The sequence below is a fragment of the Choloepus didactylus genome, chromosome 2 (assembly GCF_015220235.1).
Source record: "Choloepus didactylus isolate mChoDid1 chromosome 2, mChoDid1.pri, whole genome shotgun sequence".
NCBI classification, from domain to species: domain Eukaryota; kingdom Metazoa; phylum Chordata; class Mammalia; order Pilosa; family Megalonychidae; genus Choloepus; species Choloepus didactylus.
Window position 1 is genome coordinate 27,943,129 of NC_051308.1, and position 27,623 is coordinate 27,970,751.

The following is a 27,623-nucleotide window of genomic DNA, read 5'->3' on the forward strand; positions in this document are numbered from 1 at the left end:
ATGAATGTAGTATTTTTTTCTTTATTTATTAAATACAAACAATGTTACTAAAACTCTTGAAGCTTAAAATTTACTGGGCTGATAGATAAGCTCAGATGGCTGTCATAGTTCTGTGGCTACAGCAGTGAAGTTAGTTCTACTTCATTTTAAGATTCAGAGAGTCCAAAGATTTATTCCCAAGTTGTTGTCTAGCCATTTAAAATATCTTTAGGAAGTTAAATTGGTACTATTATCTCTGGGAGTAATAAATCTGTAGGGCCATGTCTTCAAGGGATTTCAAAAACAAATCCAAGCCTTTCGACATCTCTCTACAACACTTTAACATTTCCAGAAGGAGCTAGAAATTATTCAACTTTTAAGAATCTTTGTATAACCAGTTTGGATCTAGACCTTCCCATGTCTAGATCTGTCCTTAAGGCAAGTACTCTCTGAACCCTTATAGTCAAGCACAAAAATAAATTTAATTCATGATCTGGTCCCACATACTTAAGATCATTAAGAGCAGGGCAATTTAGCTATTTAATATGAAAGATTGAGAGGTATATATAAAAAAATTGTTCCCTCTCACTATAATTCTAAACCAAGGCTTAATATTGAAGCTGGAATGATAACCAGGGAATGGAAAGCTATAACTGAAGCTTTATTTTGAATTATTAGATAAGTATTTTATTAAATGTGTCAGATTTACTATATTAATGATAACAGGACAGATACTGATGAAGTAACTATTTCACATAAACTATGATTTCAAGAACAACAGATTAAAAAGTACATACACAGAATGATATAAATATAATGAAGACTTTGGGATACCGCTTTATGGGAATAAACTAGTGCCTGCTGTGGTAGTACCAGAGCTATTCCCATCATGCTAGGAATACCCACAATAGAATGGGTGTCACTGTCAAACTCTTAATTTCAATCTATTGGCCTGTTTAGGTGACTCCAACATAGGCGCATATATACTAGACTCATATATAAATTTTTATGCATATATACTAGACTCATATATAAATTTTACATAGCATAGGTTGAAGGCACAGAAGAGAGGATAGAGTTTAAGTTCACAATTCACCAGAACCCTCCTGGAAAAATCAGAGTATCTAGTCACTGCCTTGCATCAACATCATTTGCTTTCAATAAGTAAATTAAACATCTTTTAAAAACAGAAACCAGAATAAAAATTCTCTAAGATCAAGGAGGAAAAAAGAACACTAAAGTACAATAATTGCTCTGACAGTTTTCAGGAAATGTCAAACCATAAAGGGACAATTTTAACATTAATATACAAACACAGATCTATTTTCCTGTCTACAAAACAAATATTTTATATAAATGCAAACTTTCACTTGTATTTTATTTGTGCCTTGAGATTTCATTCTGTTTATATTTTATATTCATGTACCATTTGTATGTTTTAAAATCAACTAATTTCCTGAGAGGCAGTATAGCATGAGTTGAGAAATCAAGGCTTCTAAAGGTTCAAATTATAGCTCCATTAGGTACCAGTTCTAAGATCTTGGCCAAGTTAATCTCTATGAACTTCAGTTTCCTTATATGTAAAATGGCATAAAGAATGATCTTATTGAATGTTAGCTGTTCCCATCTGAAGATACATGTTTTACTGCATTTCTTTTTCACACATTGGTGAGGAATGAAATTAGTAACTTTTCCAATAAAGGAATAAACATAAATCTGAGGCAGGTGCTGAGTGCATAAATCTGAGGCAGGTATTACGCTGGGTGCTTTAGGACTTCATTATAGGTTTTACCAAAATTCCATTTGTGTAGATGAGGAAACTGAAGCTAAGAGGGGGGAAGTGACTGAACCAAAGTCACTCAGCTAGTTAAGTGGCAGTTGTAGGATTTGAACTCAGGTCTTTTTACCTCTACTATACCATAAAGACTCCATACCTATATTAACCAAGTTATTCTTAATTAATTTCACATTATTTTAATTACATGTTGGGTTGTAGTACTCTGGCATTTATTTATGGGTATAAGTTTTATCTATTAGGCACTTCCTTCTACACGTTTCCTGGCATGATATACTGGTCTTTCCATTCCAAATACATGACCTCCTAGAATGTATAAGCAGTATATGATATTTCTTCCTTTATCTCCTTTTATCAATTAGAGCAGTGAGTATATAGCTCAATAACAGCTTACTAAAATGTAACATTTTTATTGACTAAAGAATATTAAAAGAACAGAATAACAAAAAGTAAAGCTGAATTACTGTAAAATTCTTTACAGCTGTCATTAGAAACAAATAATTTGTGAAAATCTGGTTGTAAGAAATATTTTACAAGGGGATATATCAATATAATTAACAAATGATACAATTTACATTTTATGCAGGTTAATTTATGTAATTATGAGGAAGAGATACATACCTCTGAGTTGTGAAATCCAGGTGTACTCAGTGGTTTTCTTTCTTCCATTACTACTGTAGCAGAACTGAGAGCCCAATCTTTTACCAGATCTCTATGTTTTTCATTGATAACAGGCCTATTATAATCCTGATTGTCATCTACTCCAAAGACCTAGAGGGAGAAAATTATTATAAATGAAAATGGAAAGTCTGAGCACCAGATTAATATGTGAATATTGCTAATTTCACAGGCAAACAGAAATATTCTAAATTAATTTGAGTATATGATTTCAATAATGAGTAAAACTTGTTTAATGACAGGGTACCATACAATTGTAGTGATGGCTGGAGAGAAAAACAGGACAGGGACGATTTATATAAATGTAATTCTCCTTTTAAAATATATAGCAAATACAGTTTGATAATATAAGAAATATTCATGATATTACATTTGATTTGTTAGAAGATGCTAATAATGTTGCTAAACATCATAATAATGCAAAGAGTCAGGAAAGAGTACCTCTTCAGCTTGTTTTCAGTTTGTTTCTATGTTCTATTATTTCTGAGAAGCATGATGAAAAACTATAAAGGTATGGTTGATTTTAACTGTTTCTTCTGTAACAAATGTTTAACATTATAAGAGTTAAGTTTTTACTTCTAATTTACCAAGTTGCCAAATAAAAGATTTTATCGTATGCTCTTTGTATAGAGTACAGCATAATTCTCAAACTTCATTGTGCCTAACAATCACCTAAAGAACTTGGCTTGAAATGCAGATTCCTGGGCCTAATCACATAGATCAGCATTTTCAATAAGTAGGCTATCTATGATCAACATTTTTGAAATATTCTAAATGCACAGACCAACTTTTTTAAGGGCAGGACCTGAGTCTTACTTGTTTCCTGGTACATAATAGGCCCTGGGTATTGTTAAATAGATTAGAAACAGGTTTAATTAAGTAAACTTAAACAATGTGTTTTACTATGAATTCCCTTCTTTGTTTCCAATGCTTATTCTTCACAGCTGTAAGTTTGGATCTGCTTATTAAAATCAAGAAAAATATTATGCATATAAATGAGCAATTTGTACAAAGAATCTTTGGAACACATCACAGAAACCTTCATTTTCTATAAGAAAGGAAAAATACCTTAGGCTAAACGATTTTCTAGACATTATTTTAATGGTCATACATTACAGCTATCTGATATTCTGAAGTCCACATTTAGTAAAAAAGATAGCAGATTTTCAAATTCACCAAAACCTGGAAATTTTGCCACTAGATGGCCTTATTACTTAATAGTTAATTTAAATAACTACATAGTTTTCAAGAATTATAAGATGTAATATTCTGTTGAGCTGCTCAATATTCAAATTATGTTTGTTTAAGAGCAAACTATATATTATTAACTTTAAATCAAACATTAGTTTTAATAATACATGGGAGTACAGTGAGCAGAAGAAAAAAAACAGAAACTGCTTCATTTTGCTAAACATTAGAATGGGCTAAAGTGAATGCCAGTAAAAAAAGTGAGTATACCCTTCTGAGTCCTCTGCTTTTAATCCCATTTTTAAAGAAAGCTAACTAGAGCTTTCTGGCTTAAAAAAAAAAAAAAAAAAAAAAAAAAAAATGCAAGACATTTTCGTCTCCCAAATTTGGTGTGGTTTGTTTCCTTATGTTTATAATCACTAGGAAAAAAAAATCTAACTCAAATTTGGAAGTAAAAGGTGAAATACAACCCTTTGATTATGTGCATTTTTGCGTTTTTTGGCAAGTTAATTTAGAAATTACCTTAAGTGATTATCTGATTTGAGAATACTTAATTCTAATCCATACTCAAAACTTGATTTCCTCAAACATCTCAGCTTTTTCAAATAAAATATAACAAATCTCCCCAAATCACTGACACTATTTTCAAATAACAATAAAACATACACACAAACACCTAATGTTTTTTGGGGAAAGGGAGTTAAAATGTATGGAAAGAGCACTCAAATGATGTTCCACAGATTCCTTTCAAAGCATTAAAGACAGCTATGCATATATTTTTTTAGAAAAATAATACTTATTTTAGAATCAAGAGCCTAAAGTACTAACATTTGGGGGGAAAAGTCTTCACAGTTCCTATGTATATTTTTGATACTGTTTTAAAAAATTAATGATAGCAATAAATACCTCTGCTTGAAATCCATATCTATTTTTGTGTTTGGTCGAAAAACACCCATTTGTGACAACTTTTGTGTGAAAACAAGAACGTAAACAGCTTAAATCTGTCTATATACTTTAAAGCTATTTTTTAAGTAAAAAAAATAACTTTTAAAATAAAAAAGCAAAATTTAAAAAAACAAAAAGCTGTTTTTCAAATTTAAAAAGTACACATAATCTGATACATGATCTAACAACTGTATAGAATTATCTCAGAGCCGAGACCAGGTTCACTAGATGTTCACATTTTTTTCTATAGTCTGTCCCTAGGTGAGTTCATCCATATCCAAGGCTTCATTTCAATTACCAACTATACAAAGCTCCTTACCTGTCACCTCATCTCCTGGATGATTCAAAGATACTAAATGCAGAATGTTAACACTAGACTCATGATTCTCTTCCCTTCTATCCTACCCTGACCTGGTTCCAATAAAAACTCCAAACTTGATATAGTATAAATTTTGATCTCAAAGTACTGAGGGAAGATGGTGAAGTAGGAAACTCCAGGAATCAGTCCCACCATGAGAACAACTATTAAACATGCAAGAACTGTATTAATCATCTGTTTTGAAAATCTGGAGTCTGGCAGAATACAGTGAAGCATCCAGGGAAGTGAAGGAGGAAGAAGCTGGTAAATTGCAGTAGGTATCAGTGAACTGCACTCTCCACATAAGCAGCTACACAACCCCCAGTCTCATGGCTGGCAGCAGTGAAATATTCAATCAGAGCCCCTGGTGCAGCTTGCTGGTATCAGGATGGGATATAAAGACCTAGCTCCCCAAGATCCTAGTGTTTGGTTCAATCGTTGACCACCACTTTTGATCAGCTACTTCAGACTGCTGGAGGCCTGGCTCTGAGGATAGCCACTATTCTAACCCACTCCAGGCAAAAGTAGCAGGAGTCTTAAAGATAATAAACTTCCACAAGATTACAGAAAACAGTAAAAGGGTACATTTACTGGACAAGTGCCAAATCAAGAAAATGCGGCTTCAAAGAGCCACAGGAGAAGATTCTGGCACTCCTGCTGATCCCTCCTATTTCTCCTCCCCAAGGCAGTGCAGAGCTGGCTAGTGTTCCTTTATGGATCCCTGGCCTCCTTCTGACTGGGAAAGACTGACCTAGGAAACTTCCCTCTAGCTCATCCCCCCTTCCAGATTTGCCCTCCAGGGCATGTAATTGCTAAAACAATATAAAAAAACAACTGAGGCAAAGGCTTATCTGCTTTAAGTCCTGGAAGGAAGCACCCAAAAGAGGGAGGAGGTCTGTTTCCGAGGGAGTAGGGGGGTGCTCAAATTCCTGTTAACAGGAAAGCTCCTAAGGCCACTAGCAAGCACAAGCCAGAGCAAGACACAGGCTCAAAACAGACAGGAAGGATCCTGTCCTCTGCATTTGCCTTGGGCCAACCTTCTTGATAGGAGGCCTGAACTCTGAAGGAGAGCAACAGACAAAGCAAAGCCAATTTGCAAAGTCTGTGAAAGGTTTTTATATTGCATTGGTTTGTTTGGTTTTGTTAGCTCCTGGCACTCAAGAAAATCTTTGTTTCTATCATTAGCAAGATACAAACTCAAGAAACAGACAGCTCATGGACTAAATCCCAGTGCTGGCATTTAAAAATAATAAAATGTACAGTGTGAAACAAAAGATTACTAGACAACAAAGAAACAGGAAATGATGGCCAATCCAAAGGAAGAGGATAAAAGTCCAGAAAACATCAACAAAGAAGAACAGATTGTGGATATACCAGGCAAAGACTTTAAAAAAATGGTCTTTAATATGTTCAAGGAGATGAAAGAAAATACAGAGACAGAACTAAAAAAGTCTCAGGAATATGAGAATCTCAATAAAGAGATGGAAATTTTAAAAAGGAACTATGCTAGTTTGGATGTATTATGTCCCCCAAAACACCATTATTTTTATGCAATCTTGTGGGGGCCGATGTATTAGTGTTGATTGGGTTGGAATGTTTTTACTGGACGTTTCCATGGAGACATGACCCACCCAATTGTGGGTGATGACTTCGATTGGATAATTTCCATGGAGGTGTTACCCCACCCATTCAGCATGGTCTGAATTAGATACCGGAGCCATATAAATGAGCTGACAAACAGACAGTCCTAAGAGCAACTGAGAGTGACATTTTGAAGAGGAGCTGCAGCTAAGAGAGCACAAAATGCCGCAAGAACAATATTTTGGAGAACACCATTTTGAAACACAACCTGGGAGCAAGCATATGCCAGCCACATGCCTTCATAGTTAAAAGAGGTTTTCTGGATGCCATTGGTCATCCTTCAATGAAGTCACCCTACTGTTAATGCCTTACCTTGGACACTTTATGGCTTTAAGACTGCTCTGTAACCAAATAAACCCCCTTTATAAAAGCCAATCCACTTCTGGTGTTTTGCAAAATGGCAGCATTAGCAAACTGGAACAGGAACCAAACAGAATTACTGGAGCTGAAAACCAAAATAACTCACATGAAGAATTTTCAGGAGGGTTTAAATAGCAGACTGGAGCTGGCAGAAGAAAGAATTGGTGAACCCAAAGACAATACAATTGAAATGAGACAGGCTGAGAAGAGAAAGAAAAAAGAATTATTAAAAGCAAAAATAGCCTAGTAGATCTGTGGGTATATGGGAGTCCCAGAGGTAGAAGGTAAGAAAGGAGTAAAAGAAATATACAAAGGAATAATGACAGAAAACTTCCCAGATTTGGCAAAAGACGTGAATATTCATATCCAAAGAGCCCAACAAACACCAAACAGGATACACTTGAAGAGAAATACAACCATACACATTGTGGTCAAACTGTTAAATGCAAAGGACAAGGAGAGTGTTCAGAGAATTGCAAGAGAAAAGAAATGTGTTATGTACAAGGGAGTCTCAATTAGATTAAGTGCCAATTTCCCATCAGAAACCAAGGAGACTAGAAGGCAGGGGTTGAAATACTTAAAGTGCTAAGAGAAATAAATTGCCAACCAAGAATTTTATATCTGGCAAGACATTCCTTCAAAAATAAGGGAGAGATAAGACAATAAATAATTAGATAAATAATAATTAATAAATAATTAGATAAACAAAAGCTGAGGTAGTACATGACCACTAGACCTGCCTTCCAAATAATGTTAAAGGGAGTTCTTCAGACTGAAAAGAAAGGGCACTCGTCAGGAGATCAAAGCAGCACAGAGAAATATTGTATGCTTTGGTATATAACCCCACTTCTTACTCTTACAGGTGCCAAAATGTAAATGCATAGAAAGTAATAATAAATCTATGGTTTCAGACATATAATGTACAAAGACATAACCTGTAATAAGCACAAAAAAAAAAGGTGGGGAAACAGAGGGGTACAGGAACAGTGCATGCGTATGCTATTATTGAAGCTAAGTAGGTATGAAATAAACTCTGTTATATATTTAGGATGACACATTTTAACATCATGGTAACCACAAAGAAAATATATGAAAAATATATCCAGAAGAAATGAGAAACAAAGTACAATAAAAAAATCATATAAATATGGAAGTATGCATTGATGGAAGAACTGAGGGTTAAAAATGCGTAAGACTTACAAACACTAAATGGGAAAATGACTGAGGAGAGTCCTGCATGATCAGCAGCTACTATAAATGACTGTAACTCTCCAGTCAAAAGGCAGAGAATGGATAAAAAAGCATAACTCAACTATATGCTGTCTGCTAGAGACTCACCTTAAATTTGAAGATATAGGTTGAAAGAGAAAGGATGGAAAAATATATATACCATGTGTGCTGGTTTGTATATATTATGTTTCCCAGAAAAAGCCATATATTCTTTAATGCAGTCTTGTGGGGGCAGACATATTAGTATGGATTAGGGTGGAACCTACTGGTTCAGTATTTCCATGGAGGTGTGGCCCTGCCCATTCAGCATGGGCCCTGATTAGTTCACTGGAGCACTATATAAGCTCAGACAGAAGGAGCACACTTGCTACAGCCAAGAGGGACACTCTGAAGAATGCACAGGAGCTGAGAGAGAGCCATTTTGAAACCAGAACTCTGGAACAGATGTCAGCCACATGCCTTCCCAGCTAACAGAGGTTTTCCGGATGCCACTGGCCACCCTCCAGTGAAGGTACCCTTTGTTGATGGACACTTTATGGCCTTAAGACTGTAACTGCGTAACCAAATAAACCCCCTTTTATAAAAGCCAATCCATTTCTGGTGTTTTGCTTTCCGGCAGCATCAGCAAACCGGAACACCATTCAAGTAGTAACCAAAAGAAAGCTGGGGTAGCTATATTAACATCAGATAAAACAGACTTTAAATCAAAAACATTTACCAGGGACAAAGACGGTCATTATAAACTGATAAAGGGGACAATTCAACAAGAAGATATAACAGTTATAAATATATATGCACCTAACAGCAGAACCCCAAAATATATGAAGCATATACTGATAGATTTGAAGGAAGAAATTGATGGTGCTACATTAATAGTAAGAGACTTTAATACACTACTTTCAATAGTGGGATAGAACATCTAGGCAGAAGATCAATAAGGAAATAGAATACTTGAATGATATTCTACCTGAACTAGACCTAACAGACATATATGGAACACTTTACCCAGCAGCAGAATAAACATTCTTCTCTAGTGCACATGAACCATTCTCCAGGACAGACCATACGCTAGGTCACAAAATAGTCTCAATAAATTAAAAAATATTGGAATCATATAATGTATCTTCTCTGACCATATTGCAATGAAACTAGAAATCAGTAACAGAGGAAGAAATGGAAAATTCACAACTGTATGGAAATTTAAAAATGTTCTCTTAAACAATCAATGGGTCAAAGAAGAAATCACAAGGGAAATTAGGAAATATCTTGAGATAAGTGAAAATGAGAACACTACATACTAAATCTTATCGGGCACAGAAAAGGTAGTGCTGAGAGGGAAATATATCATCAAAATGCTTACATTAAAAAAAAGACGAAAGATCTCAAATCAGAGACCTAACTGCAAAACTGAAGGATCTTGAAAAAGAAGAAAAATAAACCCTAAGGGAGCAGAAAAAGAAAAGATTAGAGCAGAGATAAATGAAACAATTAAAAAAAAAAAAAAAAAAAACACAGAGAATCAACAAAACCTAAAGATGGTTCTTTGAAAGGATCAATAAAATCAGAAAACCTTCAGCTAGACTGAAAAAGTAAAAAGAGGACACAAATAACTATAATCAGAAATGAAAAGGGGGCCATTACTAATGACTTCATAGAAATAAAAAGGACTATAAGAAGACACTATGAACAACTGTATATCAACAAATTAGATAACCTAGATGAAAGGGACAAATTCCCAAAAATATACAAAGTACCTACACTGACTCAAGAAGAAATAGAAGATCCAAGAAAACAAGTAGAGATTGAATCAGTAATCTAAAACCTCCCAACAATGAAAATTCCCAGGACCAGAGAGCTTGACAGGTGACTATTAACAAACATTCTAAGAAGCATTAGCACCCATTGTGCTCAAACTCCTCCAAAAATCTGAAGCAGAGGCAACACTCCCTAAATCATTCTATAAGGGCAACATCACTCTCATACCAAAGCCAGATAAAGATACTAAAAGAAAATAAAATTACAGACCAGTACCTATTATGAACGTAGATGTAATAATCCTCAACAAAGTACTAACAAACCGACTCTTAATAGCACTCCAATAATGAAAAGAAATATACGCCATGAACAAGTGGGATTTATTCCAGGTATGCAGGGGTGGTTCAACATAAGAAAATCAACTAATGTAAAATACCACATTAACAAAATGAAGCTTTGAGAAAAAAACCCACATGGTCATCGCAATTGATGCAGAAAACCCATTTAACAAAATCCAGTACCTCTTTCTTGACAGAAACACTTAGAAAACTAGGAGTAAAAAGAAACTTCCTTAATATGATAAAAGGCATATATGAAAAAAACCCACAGCTAACATCATACTTAATGATGAAAGACTGAAAGCTTTCCCTATAAGATCAAACACAAAACAAGGACACCCACTGTCACCACCGTTGTTCGACACTGTACTGGAAGTTCTAGTCAGAGCAATAAGGCAAGAAAAAGTAAAAGGCATCTAAATTAGAAAGGAAGAAGTAGAACTTTCCCTATGTGCAGATGACAAGATCTAATATAAAAACAAATCCTTAAAAATCCAGAACAGAGCTCCTAGAGCTAATAAATGAATTCAGCAAAGTGGCTGAGCAAAGGATCAACATGCAAAAATTGGTAGTGTTTCTATATACTAGTAATGACCATTCTGAAGAAGAAATCAAGAAAAAATTTCCATTTACAATAGTAACTAAAAGAATCAAATATCTTGGAATACATTTAACCAAGGATGTGAAGGACTTATATGCAGAAAACTAATACAACTTTGCTAAACTAATGCAACTTTGCTAAAATAAATCAAAGACGACCTAAATAAATGGAAGGACATTCCGTACTCTTGGATTTGGAGGCTAAATATTGTTAAGATGTCAATTCTAAGACATCAACAAGATTTACAGATTCAATGCAAACCCAATCAAAATTCCAGCAGCCTTCTTTGTAGAAATGGCAAAGCTAATCATCAAATTTATATGGAAAGGTAAGGGGCTCTGAGTAGCCAAAGCCATCTCAAAAAAGAATGAAGTTGGAGACTCACACTTTCCAATCTTAAAACTTATTACAAAGCTGCAGTAATCAAAAAAGTATGTTAATGGTATAAGGACAAATATATAGACCAATGGAATTGAATTGAGAATTTGGAAATCAAATTTATTTTTATTTTATACTAAAGAAAGCCTTAATTTCAAATTATTTCCTTTTACAGCTCCAAGTCCTAAAGATGAATTAGGGAAAATTAAGGCTAACCTAATAGCCCAGATAACTTATTGATTACTTCTCCTCTGAAAAGGAGCTGCTACCCCTGAAAGTTTTCATATATTTATAACCAAGTTGTAGTGGGTTGAATATTTCACTTACTATCCTCCAGTGTGAAGTAGCACCTTTTTCTGTTGTTTCTATTAGCAGTAAAAAACAAATTAATGTAAAGAGTTAACCCCTGCAGAGCAAGTGCTTTCAGAGCTCCCCTTTTCAAACAAATCTAACTTCTAGTTAGACAATTTTTACACATTACGGCCAACTTATGTTTGACCAGGGTGCCAAGTTCACTCAATCATGAAAGAATAGTCTCTTTAACAAATGGTGTTGGGAGAATTGGAAGTCCATATGTAAAAGAATGAAGATGGACCCCTACCTCATGTCATGAACAAAAATCAACTCTAAATGGATCACAGATCTAAATATAAGAACCAGAACTATAAAACTCCTAGTAAAACATAGGGAGGAATTCTTAGACCTCATGCTAGGCAACGGTTTCTTAGTCTTTACACCAAAAGCACAAGCAACAAAAGAAAAAAATAGATTAAATGGGCCTGTTGTGCAGAGGACTTTACCATAGAAGCAAAACAACTTTCACAAAGGGAGAAAATACTTGGAAACCACATATCCGATAATGGTTTACTATCTAGACTATATAAAGAACTTCTACAACTCAACAACAAAAAGACAAACAACCTAATTAACAAATGAGCAAAAAACTTGAATAGGTATTTCTCCAATGAAGATTGGTCAAAAAGCACGTGAAAAGATGCTCAACATCATTACCCATTAGGGAACTGCAAACTGAAACCACAAGATACAATTTTACACCCATCAGAACAGTAACTACTTAAATAAAAAAAAGGAAAATTACAAGTGTTGGACAGGATGTGGAGAAATTGGTACACTCATTCATGTTGGTAGGTAAAATGGTGTAGCTGCTGTGGAAAACAGTTTGACAGTTCCTCAGAAAGTTAAATACAGAACTACCTATGACTGGTCAATCCCATGTCTTGAGATAAACCCAAAAGAACTGAAAGCAGGGACTTGAACAGATATTTGCACACCGATGTTCACAGCAGCATTATTCATGATTGCCAAAAGATGGAAGCAACCCAAGTGTCTATCAACTTATGAATAAACAAAATGTTTTTATTCATCTGTAAAAAGGAATGAAGATCTGATACATGCAACAACATGGATGAACCTTGAAGGCAACATTTTGAGTGAAAATAAGCCAGACAGAAAAGGACAAATATTGCTGACCTTACTGATGGGTAACAATTAGATTAAGCAAATTCATCAAGTCAGAAACCAGAATATAGGATACCAGGGGTCAGGGTAGGGAATAGGGACTTAATGCTAAATTGTACAGCTAGAAGCCTATAGTGGGGAAGAGGGTGATGTCAGATTCCTTCCTATTTTTATGGTTCCTCTTTAACAGAACCCTCCATTCCAAGTTTGCCAATCAGTTTCTGACTCTTTCAGGGCAGGAGCAAACGGAAGGAGAAATAATACAGAAATAGAAAACTTAGTTTTGAATGTGTACTATCTCAGCTCTCTGGACCTGGCAGATGTTTAAAGACAACTCATTTATGTTGGGGGTGGGTGGCATCTTTCATATGCTCTCTCCTATAGTTCCCTTGATACAGATAGCTGCATCTTTATTTGGGTAAGTGACCATGACCCCTCTCGAGCCTCTGGGCTAGTGGTTAAAAAAACAGCACCATCCTACACACCCCCTTCCAAGAATCATGGGACATGTGTTCAATCTTTTCCACTGAATATTTGCATGCGATGATTTGGCATCTCATTTTGGTTTTCATATCTATATCTCAAAGGCTACTCTAAACATCAATTTTAATATCTTGCTGAGTTATAGTAGTACTATAGGATGCAGGGAGAGCCACAATAGGGTATTTAAAACTATATATGTCTTAGGCCCTCTTCTCAAAGACCTTAGGTCTAATAAAGGAATTCATAAAAAAAAAAAGAGGTCACCTCAGAGAACTATGTAGATACACTCTGTAAAATTAAAACCAAATTTCTATGAGAACCAGATTATGTTTTTAGATTTCAGTCTGAATATAAAGAAAGTAAACATTCTTCAGATAATAAAGGATTAGTATGTTTAACATAAACCTAGTCTATGAAAATTTTGACCCTCATTTTTTGCTAGGATATTATCATCAACATCATTATTATTACTTAAAAGCTTAGACTGTTCAGAAAAAAAGTCCACAATTTTCAGTGCTGAAACTGGAGGTGTGGGGAAGTAATTGTACATCAGAATACAGGGTCTATTTTCATGGTGGTAAATATACCATCTATTAAATACTTGCTAAGAGAGGTCAAAATTACATTTGACAACATCAGATATAAAAACTTACGATGACAGAAAGTAGGGACTGATGTGAAAAGGACTGGGGTGGGGGGAGGACTTAGGCATACAAAGTAATGCAAATATGGAGCAAAATGTCAACCTAATAGCAGTAGTCCTTAATTTGTCAATTAAAAACAAAATTTAAATCAGTTGGAATTCAGAATATATCTTCCCACAGAAATGAGAAATATGATGCTAGATTAAATACCAAGCTTTTGTAGGTTTATTTTAAAACAACTGAAAAATAGTATTGCATTAGTATTTCAATCCTATCAAAGCTTCCAAGTGAAAACGTAACTCAAGTTTCAACCTCATGACCAAAACACCTCTCTCCTCAAATCAGTAGCAGTGATTCTCATGGCCTATGAAAATCAGTTGACACACAGTCACTTTAAGAACTAAGCAGAATTCTAGCAACTAATGTCAAGGAACAAAATCAGGACGATTAGAGGAGAACATTTTAAAACTTGTTCTCAATGAAAAGTCTAATTTCATTTGTAAAAAGAAAAATCCCTTATTATTCAGGGGAATAAATAAATGATTATGGATGTTTAACACTGATTTTTATAACATATTTGTAATAACTTTTAAATAAAAAAATTCATACAAAATTGTTAGAGAGAGAGAGAATTCAGAAAGAGGGATAGGAGAGACATTTTATAATTCATCATGGTGCTCAAAACAAATACATGTATATGCAAGTTCACAGAAGTACCATTCACCACAGTCAAAAGGTAGAAACAACCCAAATGTCCATCAACAGGTGAATGGATGAACGAAATGTGGCATGTACATACAATGGAGTATTATTTTGCCACAAAAAGGAATTAAGTACTGACGCATGCTACCACATGGATGAACTCTGAAAACATGCTAAGCGAAAGAAGCCAGTCTCACAAAAGGCCATACAGTATATGATTCCACTTATATGAAACGTCTAGGATAAGCAAACCCATAGAGACAGAAAATACATTAGAGGTTATAAGAGGTGAGAGAGAGAAGGGAATGGGGAGATCCTGCTTAATGAATACAGAGTTTCTATTTGGCTGATGAAAAAGTTTTGTATTGGATCATGAAGATGATGGTTAGCATGACATTGTAAATGTTAATTAATGTCACTGAATTAACCGTACACTTAAAAACTGTTAAAATGGCAAAAAATATATTACATATATTTCATCAGAGTAGCTTGTTTTGAAAGCTGTAAACTAGTTTCAGTAATTAAAAATAGAAGAAAACATCTTTGTGGGGACCTCATTGGGTTTAATCAATCTATATATTCATTTAAATAATTTAGCTAATATATAGCTAACTACATGCAAATATTGACCAGAATGAAAAAAATTTTCTTTCTTATTCATTCATTCAAAAGATATTTACCGAGTGCCTGTTAGGCACTGTTCTAGGCACAAGGAATGCAAAAATCATGAGAAATGAGGACATTCTAGAAAGGAGAGACAGAAAATAAACTAGTTAGGGGTGAATTCTATAAAGAAAGTAACACATGGTAATCTGATGAAGAGACGAAAGAGGTGGCTGCTGAGGTTACTTTAGATAGGTTGGTCAGAGAGAGCCTCTTTTAAAAGGTGACATTTAAATTAAGGACTGAATGATGAAAAGAAACTAACCATGCAAAAAAACACAAGGAAGAGCTTACTAGGCTGGGGGAACAGTAAGTGGAAGGCCCCTCAAGCTGGAAAATAAACCCCATTAACTCAAGATTGTTTCTGGATTGGCTTCAGATAAAAATGTTAAATCAAAATGCTGTCTCGGTTATCAAGATCCTCTCTTATTGTTCATAGCTTTATTTGATCTCCTACTCCTTTAGTTCTTATACACAGCTGATTTTATGTTTGAGTGGACTTTGGACATGCTGCGTTCCTCTGTGTTCTAATCGACAATGTCTGCCTAGATTCTGACTCTTGTTTATCATGGTTCTCCTCATTTTGATTCTTATTTGTATCTAATCTAAAATCTTGCTGTGATCTTCAGGATTTGGAATATCCCCACATTACAAAGTCTTATAGCTGGATTCAGGTCCTCTGCACTGACTTTCCTAAGCTGTTTGACTCACTGCTATAGTGTTCTTCATCCTTTGTTTCCAGTCTTGCTATAGTTCTCCTGGTTCTGGATCCTCTAATACCTGTTGCCTATGGAACTAGCACTGACAGAAACAAGACACCATGAGGGAAGAGAATATGATATTAAGGGGCATTTTGTGGGAGATATGTTGACATATTGAAGAGGAATCAAAACTCAGATATGAAGTTTATGGGATAGAGAATACGTTCAAAAAGAGAGAGCCTCAAGCCCTCTGCTAGGGAAAAATGTTTTCTTGTTCCTTAAGTTTTGCTTTCTGTTCTATGAGTTTTTCTGATTTAGCTAGAAAGACTAGGAATAAGCTCTGACAATATCCTTCTTTTCCCTCAGTAGTGTCTATTTTGATAGAGGAGAAGGGAGAACAAACTGGCACTATGATGGGTTCTCTAGGGAGGCAGATGTCATAGGTAGGTCAAAGGAGGGGAGTGGGTATAGAGATTGTTTATGACTATTATAAGATATAATTACCTTTAATCTGGGCAGTCGATAGCACCTTATTATAGAACATTCCTCCATGTAAGCTTAGATATAAAACTTACAGGTCTTTATCAATATCATCAGGCATTTGTGTTGACATTATAAATAGTCATATAAAAGAGCATTATGAAGGTGGGACAATATATAAAATAAGTTTATCTATTGACAGCACAAAAACATGAACCCAAGTGCTGTAATCCCTCAACTTGGGGGTTGGGAAAGTAGATATCACACTACTTTTTAACTTCTACCAGCACAGAAAAACAAGGATGTGGCATTTCAGCTTGGCCATCTCTTTAAAGAGACTATATTTTAATTGTTTACAGCTTCTGAGTTAAGATACAAACATATGTTCTACTCGTCTTCTTTAGACCCAGGAATACAATGTATTTTGGGGGAAAACTGATAAGGCATTCAGTGTTTATCTTATTTAATATCTATGTATCATTTGATATTGTTGCCTAACTCTTTTTTTTTACTCTTTTGATTCCAAGACACTATTTTCTCTTGGTTTTCTCTTACTCCTTTGATCATTTTCAGTTTCCTTTGTTCACTCTTATTCATTTGCCCATCCTATAGATGTTAGTGTTGCGAAGAATTTCATCCTTTTTCTCTTTTCTATATAATCTCTCTAGATGATCTCATCTCTTATTTTGAATTCAACTACCCCCTATTTTCTGATAATTTCCAAATCTGTATTTTTCAGCCCAGATCACTTACCTAAGATCCAGTCCTTTATATCCAAATGACTACTTGGGCATATGCCAGCAGCCTTCTAATTGCCTCTCTGTTGCTGGCCTTTCCAATTTACAATCCATTCTTCACACTTCTGACCGTGTTCTGATCATGTAACTGCCCTACTGAAAATTCTTCAATGATTCCCCACAACCTTCAGCATAAACAAATCTAAAATCCTTAGGTATGAGACATGAGTGCCTTCAATATCTAACCCAATCCTCTCTCTCCAAAAGTAATTGTGGTCCTCTGAACAAGTCCTGCAGTCTCCCACTTCTGTGCTTTTGTACAGGCTGTCCTACTCTACTATTCCTGCCTATTATGAAATTAATTCCACATATATTTCAAAGCTAGCTTAATTTGCAATTAACTTTAACATTTATTGAACACATTTTATATGCCAGGCACTAGATTCCCTCAGTCTTTACATTCCCTCAGAGTTCATATTTGGGAGGAGGGGGTATAAAGAGTGGGTACAAATAAACAAAAAACTATTCAGTAGTGATAAAGCTTATTTAAAATGAAAGAAGGTGATCTGACAGTGAGTAGGTGGGCTTCTTTAGATTGGACAGCTAAAGACTTCTCTGAGGAAGAGATGTGTAAGCTGCAATCTCCTTTTGGAAGTTACTGGTACCCTTCCTCCAACAACTTATGTCTACCAATGCATTTAACATACTATTTTTAATTTATCTGTTTTTACTTGTCTGTTGCCATGCCACTGCACACTCATTTCTTGAGGTGAAGAATTCTGTCTTTTCTATTTGAATTTTCCCCTGCTAACACAAAGCTTGGCACACAGTTGATGCTGAATAAAAGTTGTTAACGAAATGAATTAATGAAATAACTCAGTTCTCAAATGAGGGAGTAAAACGGAAAGTGCCAGGCTACATGCAAGTCTCCAGGCTCAAAGAACATTTAAATTCAGATGGATAATAGCCACCCTACATAACCAAACTTCAAAAGCAGGAGTATGGATGACGGAACTCATCCATGCAATTTGATATATCTATATCTACTCTTACTCTCCCAAGTCACTTCTTATGCCTTGATTCTGGCTATCCTTGGCCTTTGTTTTCTCCACACCCACAAATTACTTCATCTTCTTCAGACATATTATTCCTGGTTCCCTGACTTCGTTTCCCCAGAGTCGGACTTTAGATAGCTTAAATTTGGCTTGCACCAACTTGGCAGGTGAAATCACTGCCCTCCCCCCTACATGGGATCTGACACCCAGGGGAGTAAATCTCCCTGGCAACGTGGAATACGACTCCCAGGGAGGAATCTAGACCTGGCACCGTGGGATGGAGAACATCTTCTTGACCAAAAGAAGGATGTGAAGGAAATGAAATATGCTTCAGTGGCAGAGAGATTCCAAAAGGAGCCGAGAGGTCACTTTGGTGGGCACTTCTACACACAACACAGACAACCCTTTTTAGGTTCTAATGACTTGGAATAGCTAGCAGTAAATACCTGAAAACCTCCAACTACAACCCAGAATCCTTGAATCTTTAAGACGATTGTATAAAAATGTAGCTTATAAGGGGTGACAGTGTGATCGGGAAAGCCACATGGACCACACTCCCCTTTGTCCAGTGTATGGTGGATGAGTAGAAAAATGGGGGCAAAAAAACAAAAAAACAAAACAAAAAAAATCCCAAGTGTTCTTTTTTACTTTAATTGTTCTTTTTCACTTTAATTTTTATTCTTATTATTTTTGTGTGTGTGGTAATGAAAATGTTCAAAAATTAATTTTGGTGATGAACGCACAATTATATAATGGTACTGTGAACAACTGAATGTAAACTTTGTATGACTGCATGGTATGTGAATATATCTTAATAAAATTGAATTAAAAAAAAATTCAGCTTGTAGCTTTAACCACAGCTAGTGGAAATCTCAGCTCTTTTTTGTTGGTATTCACAAGATAATGTAGTGACCCTGGTTTTTCCCTACAGTTATGGTCTCAGCTTTGTTTTCAGGTTTACACAAACTAAGAATGACTATGAATTATCTCCTGTTGGGGGTTGATTCATGTCCCCCACAAAAGGCACGTGCAGGTCCCAACCACTGGTCCTGTGGGTGTGAACCCTTTGGTAAACAGGACCTTTGAAAATGTTACTAGTTAAGGTGTGCCCAAACTGAATGAGTGTGGCCCTTAACCAATATGGTTGAAGTCCTTATAAGCAAAGGAAATTGGATACAGGAGAAGCCACAGAGAACAGCCAGGGCTGGAAGTCAATGGAACCAGGAAGAGAAAGGAGAAGATGCTGCCATGTACACCGCCATGTCACAGAAAACCCAAGGATCAAGGACCAAGGATCATGGGCAGCCAGCCCCAGAATGCCACAGTCTTTGGGGATAAAGCATTGTCTTGCTGATGCCTATATTTAGACTTCTCCTACCTTCATAACCATGAGCCAATAAATTCCTGTTGCTTAAGCCAACCCACTGTATGGTACTGTTTTAGCAGCTAGGAAACTAAGACATCTACGCAGTCATATATTGCCCTTAAATGACTCCCTTAAATGACTCCTGCTCTAAAATTTTGGGTTTCTCAATTCACAGTGTGAACATACAATTTGTCATCAAAACCAGGACTCTTTTTAAGAATAAAAAAGATGCTATTAATAATTACACTCACAGAAAAGGTGTAAACTGGTTTTACAGTCATCCTTCTCTACGTAGCAGTTTCCTACAGAGTCATCTGCAACAATGTATTTTTTCTTGGCTTTCTGTTGGCATGCCCTGGCTAGTCCCTTGCACTATAACTTTTATGTGCGCTTCTTATTTGACCCTTTCAGTGCTGTAAGCACTTTCCGGGATTTATCAGTACCCAGTATAGAGACCCACACGGAGAAATACCTAATAAGGGTAATAATAAACAGAGCTAACATTTTTCGAGTTCTAAGTGTAAGTCCCTTACATATTTCACTGAATTCCTTTAGTAACACAGTAAAATTTCCCCCATTTTACAGATGAAATAACTGAGACTTAGAGAGGTTAATTTATCTAAGGGCATATGCTAGGGTATATCAGAGCTTATACTTGATACCAGATCTGTCTGCCTGCAAAAGTTCATGTTCTTAAATACTACAAAATAATTCCTGTTAAATAATCTTTTATTAGAAAAACAATGATCATTATGAATGAAATATCCATTAAACAAGGATAGAATAGTTAGAATAAAATTAATATTAATCTAAATTTTGAAACTTTACCATTTCCCCTTTATTCAATCTTTTATTTTCCATTTGAAAGTATTTTAAATAGCAAAGTACCTGTTCTCAATAACCAAAGTATGTATTTCAAAATAATCTGAAAGACATATGTCATTATCAATCCTCGATGATGAAAGTAAACCAAAATTGCTAACAGTCATTTTCCGTGCTAACACTGTGCCCTTAGAAGTCCTTTAATACAATCAGAAAACTTGTTCTATTCATCTAATATTCTCAAATCCTATATTTCTTATTAGTCATAATAATATTGCTTACATGACATCTATTTCCTATACTAATGGAAACTAGCACCACTAATAGAAGTTATATATGTGTACCAGTGTAGTAACAGACTACATACATTACAGAACAAATTATGAAATGGAAATAAAATATATGAGATTAAATGCAAATATAAGCCCTAATATTTTTCCTCCATCCCAAAGGGTTTTCTTGCCCACTTGCCGAGAGACCATTCTAGAAACTCATGATCTAAATTATTGTATCTCAAATGTTAATATGATCACCTGGGCATCTTGTTTTTAGTTAGATTCTGGTCAGTATATTTGGAACGGACCTGCGATTCTGTATTTCTAACAAGTTCCAAGTCAGGCTGATGCTGTTCACCCATGGACCACACTGAGTAACAAGAACTTAAAAGATTAATGTTTAGCCAAATTAAGTTATAACCTCCAAGGGGGGCAAATAAATAGTTGACTCTTAAGTCAACTTTTCATTACCATAGGAAAAATTGGGAAAAGCTACTTTTTAAATTAAATCATACACATATACCATTAATATTAAAGAACAAATCTGAAATGTAGGTGGTAGTCATTATTACTAGGTATACACTTGGCTAAAATGAGAGTATCATAAACTAGTTTTGTTGGCATACACTTCTTTTCTATCACCAAAGATGGCAGTGAATGGAAATTAGGAAAAAAGGGCAAAAACATTAACTAAAACATGTATTTTCATCGGTTTCCAGGATGAAATTAGGCAGGAAACCTATGGTTAACTATTATCAGTTAAAATTTATGTTTATGATAAAAGTCATAGCAATCTGTTTGGGTTTTGCCTTTAGTTTTTACATAAAACAAATGCAAAGCAAGAATGTCCAAATAAAGTATATTATTTCTAAATCTTGTCTTAAATTTATACAATTTGAAAAGGTCCAAAAAATTTACATGTACAAGGTTTTACATATGAAACTCAGGTATATTCAGAATATTATCAAAATGAAATTAAAAGGCATTTTGGTCTTTTTGTTGTCTTGCAGTTGTCTACAAATACCTAAAGCTCCAATATCAGACTTCATGAGAACACTGCATATTAACTCTCCAATAATTTCCAACAGTCAAATACCCCATGTGAAAACTAACATACCCAAATTTCAGTTATTTACCTTGTCAATCATTTTTCTTGCTTCCACTTCCTCACTGTTGGGATTCTCTAACTCAATGGTATAAGTACCCTTGTCACTTTGGTCATCATCATTATCCTTTTCAGAAGTAGCAGAAGTAGCTTGACTTTTTAACATTTTATCCATCTCCTGGTTTGGTCTGTGCCCAAGACTCCCTGAACTTCTTAATAATGCAGTTTGTAGGAAGGGTATTGACACCGATGGCTCCTCTGATTTCTGTTTTAACAATTTCCCATGTGGAACACCATGCCCCCCTCTGTGATGCGTAGAGCTAGTCTGTAAAGACAAAGAAACCACTGTGGCATCTGCTGTTGGAGATTTTGCTTTTTCAACTTTTGTATGTGATGCTGAATAGGTAGTTTCCTGACACAAGGTTCCTGCACTTTGAGAAAAAGAATTTGACCGTCTTTTCCTGGGATTTTCTTCATCAAAGAATGCAATCATAAAAGCAGTTTGACTTACAACGGCTTGGTCTTGATGCTTTTCAGTAGCCTGGGCCTTCTGTAGCTTTTTCTGTTCTGAATGGTGGCGCCTTAAGTGTTCCTCAAGAGATGCCCGTTTGCTACAGCGTCTGTGAGCCCCAGCATTCTCTGAATCGCTTTGTGTGCCATCATCATGTTTATGTCCTGAACACAAAAAGAAACCGCATAATAGAGAAGGGAAAAATTCCATGTAGAAAATCAGAAGCATACACAAAAGTGCTATTTGTTTTGTTTCCTCCCATTTTTCAATCCAGAGTCATATGTTCTTTTCAATAACAGGCTCAGCAAACTTCTTTCAATTGCAATGCTTACATTCAAATTTATCAACCAACAACGAGGTCCTTTATAAACAACTGAATTGGATTGCCCTTCTTTCTTCAAATTTTAACCTTATAATGATTCATTAATGCCTTAACAGATAAGTAATGCTATTATCATCTGTGATAACTTGTATTCATAACAACAATAAATATTTATCTGAACCTCAAACTGTCTTATTTAAGCAATCAAAAATTTGACTCTAGCATTAGAAAGGAAGAGATATAATCAGATAAAAATCTATTTCTATCTTCTCCATGAATCATACAGACTTAAGTTAGAAAATATCTGATTTTTGAAACAGCAGCTTCCTAACAGAGTTATTTCTTTTTCTTATCAGTAAAAACTACTAAGTAGATACCCTTCATAGTTATGGAGTGATTAGATGTGAAACTTTATGAAGATTACTTGAATTTTCACCAATTTAGAATTTGCATTACTTAAAGTACATTAGAAGAAATACTGAAATGAAAATTATTATACTATCATATCATATAATTAATATGATTATTTTAATAGAAAGTCAAGAGTTTTGTGCACGTTTTAGATCACAATGCAAATCAGGGGTTAAATGATAGCTTCTTTAGAAGAAAGCTATAAATGCATCTAGTCAAACAGGTACATTCCAATGCTTCCAGGCCAAATCTGATATTCAAATTTCCCTCTTCTACACATTTTAATCTAAGCAACTGCTGAATAATATGGCACCAGAGAAACTGATGATTAGAGCTGAAAGACTCAGGGGTGGGAGAAGAAGCAAAGGACAGAGCCTAATGAAAAAATCAAATTTTAATATTTAAGGGTTTCTTTCTAATGGATTTAGAGCTAATCATTTGATGGTAGTGATTTAACACAAGAGAATAGGTTGGAAAAAATGAGGTAGATAAAAGGAGTGAGAAGACTCAGAGTAGAAAACAGTAAAGAATATCAAAAAGGGTGATGTTCTGGAAAAGTAACAGGCAAGGGGAAAAAAAGGGAGTGAATAAGATCAAAGTGAAGGGGGTAAAGGGAGCACTCCCAACAGAGCAATAGTGACTAATATAAAAATTAGATACAACAACTAATTTGAAAGTCTTTCTTCAAATTAACAACTATTCAAAATATAAACTGAAAAAAAAAAAAGAAACAAGTGTTTAGGTAATCCTTGCCTCAGAGAATTAAGCTAGGAATCATGGATAACAGATGGAAAGCAAAATCCAAACAAAACCAGTAGTTCAAATAAAAAATTCATTAAAAACATTATTTTTATAACTGATTTTATTTGTATTGGATATATTGAAAAAGTATCCAGTTTGTAGGTGTCAAAACAACTAAACTCCAATTCTTCGTGCATAAGAATAAATAACACATATCACACAAATACACAAAAAATTTTTTACGAAAATATCACCTTTACAGAATTAAATTCTTGTATCAGTATATATTTGCACTAAGAGGAGGCTGGGCCCTTTCAGTATCTTTCCTGTAATTTATAGTATAAAACTTCTCTTATGCCAGTACATTCCTTGTATTTCTTATATTAGATATTTATCAGAACTGCAACTTTATATCTTTATTGTTTTTACTCAAAACAGATCACCAAGCAACTCCCTTCACCATGTTTCTTTCTTTCCATTTTGTCTATCATTAACCATGCCTAAATATGATGAAATTCTTTTAGTATTTTTTAGGGTAGATTAGCTCTATCAAGTCTGTAGCTGTGGCCAAAGAAACTGCAACTCTCCTAAAGGGTAAAAGTGTATGGGCTTTGTGAAGATTATTTTCTTCACTGTCCCAAAGCGTGTGCACTTTACTCTTGTAGGAGCAAGGTTTTTTTGTTTTTTGCTTTGTTTTGCCTACTTTCAAGTTTGTAACTGATCAAAATGGCTCTTAAAAGTCTGATTATTGTGAAATTGTTACTATTTACTGTAATTGCATTTATTTAGAATTTGGGTATATACTTTTGATATCCTAAATTATGGAAAATATTTATCTAATAACAGCAGGTCTGACTTTTGGAAAATGCCAAATGTCGTTTGTTAATCTGTCTCGAGAAATAAAACGGATCTAACTTAGATCAAAAATTAGTTATGTCCATAGAGAAAAGATGGCTTGTAAAATGGTCTGAAGGCAAATCCAAGAGTTCTAAACCAGCTTTAAGCAATGGCAACATACTGGAATACATGTCTACCTATAAATCAACTTTGTAGGATAACAGTAATTTGCATAATTTCTAGTAAGGCTTTTAAATACTGAATCATTGATGAATAGATACAATATGCCTGTAGACATCAATGTCTCTGTTCGGAATCAGAGAGGCTCATCAATGGTCCTTATTCAAGAGCATAGAATGTCTTAAAATGATGGTTTATAAACATAGTTCATAAAGAAAATTGTTAAAATGAATGAAAAGTTATAATAAAAAAGGGTCTAATAGAAGTTTTTTTAAAAGGTACATTTGTAAAAGGATCTTTTAGTTCATTTTTTGTATATTTATTAAAAGTGGTTTAAAAAAGACTAACAACTTTCCTAAACTTTCAAGATTCATGCTGCCTCTTTTAGTAGGCTATCAGTATTATTTATATATTCATAAAAATGGTTAATTTAGAAATTGAGAGCTTCATTTGTGAGTTTTAACTTACACAACCACATAAAGGTCTCAATTATATTTTTATTATCGACTAGTAGAAGTAAAAGATGGGCACCTCTCAAGAACATATATGCCATGTATGTAACTGTTGATGACTATACTTAAACATGTTAATAGACCCCAACAAAGAAGTAGGCAATTACGCTATCTCACTATCCTGAAATGTCTTAGAAGCAAATGAGAAATAAGAATAAAATACTCTTTCCTTATTACTTGATTGGAACCCCAGGGCATAAAGTACCAGTTAAGCCAGGGTTAGTCTTGTCATTGATCATGAAGTCTTTCACTATTAATTCAAATTACAGAGCGCCTATCACTGGTTCAAGTCCCAGGTGAGGTGTTAGGGATACAAGGTAAGTAATAAACAGTCTGGCCTCCAAGAGCATTACCTCCTTGTATGGTAATAAAGTGGTTAGAGTAACATGCCATCACAAGTTGTTCCAAGTCATTTCCCTTATAGATACCTTGTTAAATAAAGGGAAGACAGCGCAATACAAGTCTGTACTCGATTAATTCTAAACAAATTTAACTGGCAAAACCAATGGGGATCAGCAGACAGACACCTCGATGAACAGATATGAAGACTTTGCTAATTTTGGCCAAGTGTTACACTAACAAAGCATATATAATAAGTATTTTACAAATAAACATTCAACTGTGATTTTCATTAAGTCTAAAATAAAAAAAAATTTCAATTAGGTTAATAGATTCCTAGTAAATACCTCTAAACCCAAAATCTTTGTTTTATGAGTAAAAACAGAACAGTCTGAAACACTATCAATACTGTGACACTCTATCAGCATTGTGGCCAAAAGTAGAACTTCAGGCCCATATCAATTGGCTTAAAATTTTCTATCAAAATCTAGATATTGACATTTTACTGGAAGCATTACAACAGAGAAGAATAGAATTGAATATGTATTTTCCTTAAGCAAAGAAAATGATGTGAATTGCAGGGAACGCCACTGAATGAATGAATGAATGGAATGAATTATACATTTCCCAAGGGAAAAAAGGAGTCCTATAAATAACATAAGTACAAATTCACAAAACCAATTTGGTTTTGGCAAGAAAATGAAGACTATTATGAATGAGTAAGTTGGATGTGGGCAGTGAGACTTGATTTTGAGCTTTAAAATCAAATAAAAACCTTTGAAAAAGCAGAAATTTTCTACCATATGATAACTTATGTAAGAGATATGCTGGTAAGTGAAGACTGAATTTTCCTTATAATAAAATAGGAAGTTCTCAAATCATCAATTCACTTTACCTTTCAACCTTTTCAAGTAAACTGGAACATCACTTTTAATACTTTTGGAATCCTCTTCTGTTCTTTCCCATACCACTTGAGGAGGATTGTTCTGTGCTAGCCAGTCAGCTACTTTGTTTTCTGGAGCCATCATTCCTGTTTGAATCCCTGGCAGGTCTTGAGTTCCAGGAAAGGATTTCTTTGACTTGTGGCGCTGATCAGAAGAAAATTTTGTCACATGGTCTCTAATAGTTACCTTTCCTGGGGCATTGTCATCAAATTCAATGGTAAATGAAGCATGCCCTGCACCTGTTGTATGGGAACTTGGTGTGTCTTTTGTTGGGATTTCATGAATAGTACTCTCTGTTATTTGTGATGGTTGCTGAAATTCTTTTGTAGGGATTTCAAAATAACTTGGTTCCCTACAGAAAGGAAAAAGTATTTCTTCAGTTGCAGCTGCAGATTGTTCCTCAACTTGCTTGGCATCTATGCTGCACCCTAATGAGAAAAATAAGAGAAAATTCAAAATATTTGGGAGCTTCCAGCACTTGAAGGAATCCAGTAAAGGCCATTTGTATTACTCCATGTGAATCAGAAGACAGATCATAGTCTGGATGAAAAACAATGGCATTTACATCAAAGAATGAATGTCACAGAGAAGAAAGAATCTTAATTATAAACATGCCAAGTTAGATAGTATGCTTAATGTGAAACTGTTGAAATCTATGTAGTATTCAATTATCAGCAGGAAATGCAAGTTAAGCAACAGCAATGGAAAAAGGAAAGCAAAGCTGTTAAGAAATGGATTTTGCATAGCTAGATCCATATTTTTTCCAACTTGGATCTAGAAATCATCAAGGTACAAAAGAACAGAAAGCAAATGTTGAAGGAGATCCACGTTCATTGTATATATCTAGAATGATAGAAAAAGCATGAATTTTCTTATTAAGTTAGCAGGATGAGATATCTGAAATATCTATGAACACAAGTAAGGATCCAAAGGAGAACAGATGCTCAAATGAGGATATAAGCATGAACTAATTATGTAAGCAATGCTCTAGAAGAAACGGTTCCACTTACCATTCTTCAGTATCACATTCAGAAACATTACTTTTAGAATGACATAAAATATTATTAT

At 34.7% G+C, this 27,623-nt stretch overlaps 1 protein-coding gene across 13 annotated transcripts in view; it reads right to left on the bottom strand.

The window, feature by feature from the left end:
- CEP170 (centrosomal protein 170) overlaps window positions 1–27,623 on the bottom strand; it is a 183,741-nt gene that overhangs the window by 69,431 nt on the left and 86,687 nt on the right. For 7 of the 13 annotated variants that reach the window (XM_037822192.1, XM_037822129.1, XM_037822163.1 and 4 more), the window contains 3 exons: window positions 26,507–26,983; window positions 21,790–22,433; window positions 2,396–2,545 (listed from right to left, as the gene is read on the bottom strand). In XM_037822192.1, the coding sequence (XP_037678120.1) occupies window positions 2,396–2,545; window positions 21,790–22,433; window positions 26,507–26,983 (1,271 nt within the window). The remainder of the gene's footprint in view (window positions 1–2,395; window positions 2,546–21,789; window positions 22,434–26,506; window positions 26,984–27,623) is intronic. The other 6 variants (XM_037822184.1, XM_037822177.1, XM_037822171.1 and 3 more) reach the window with 2 other exon arrangements.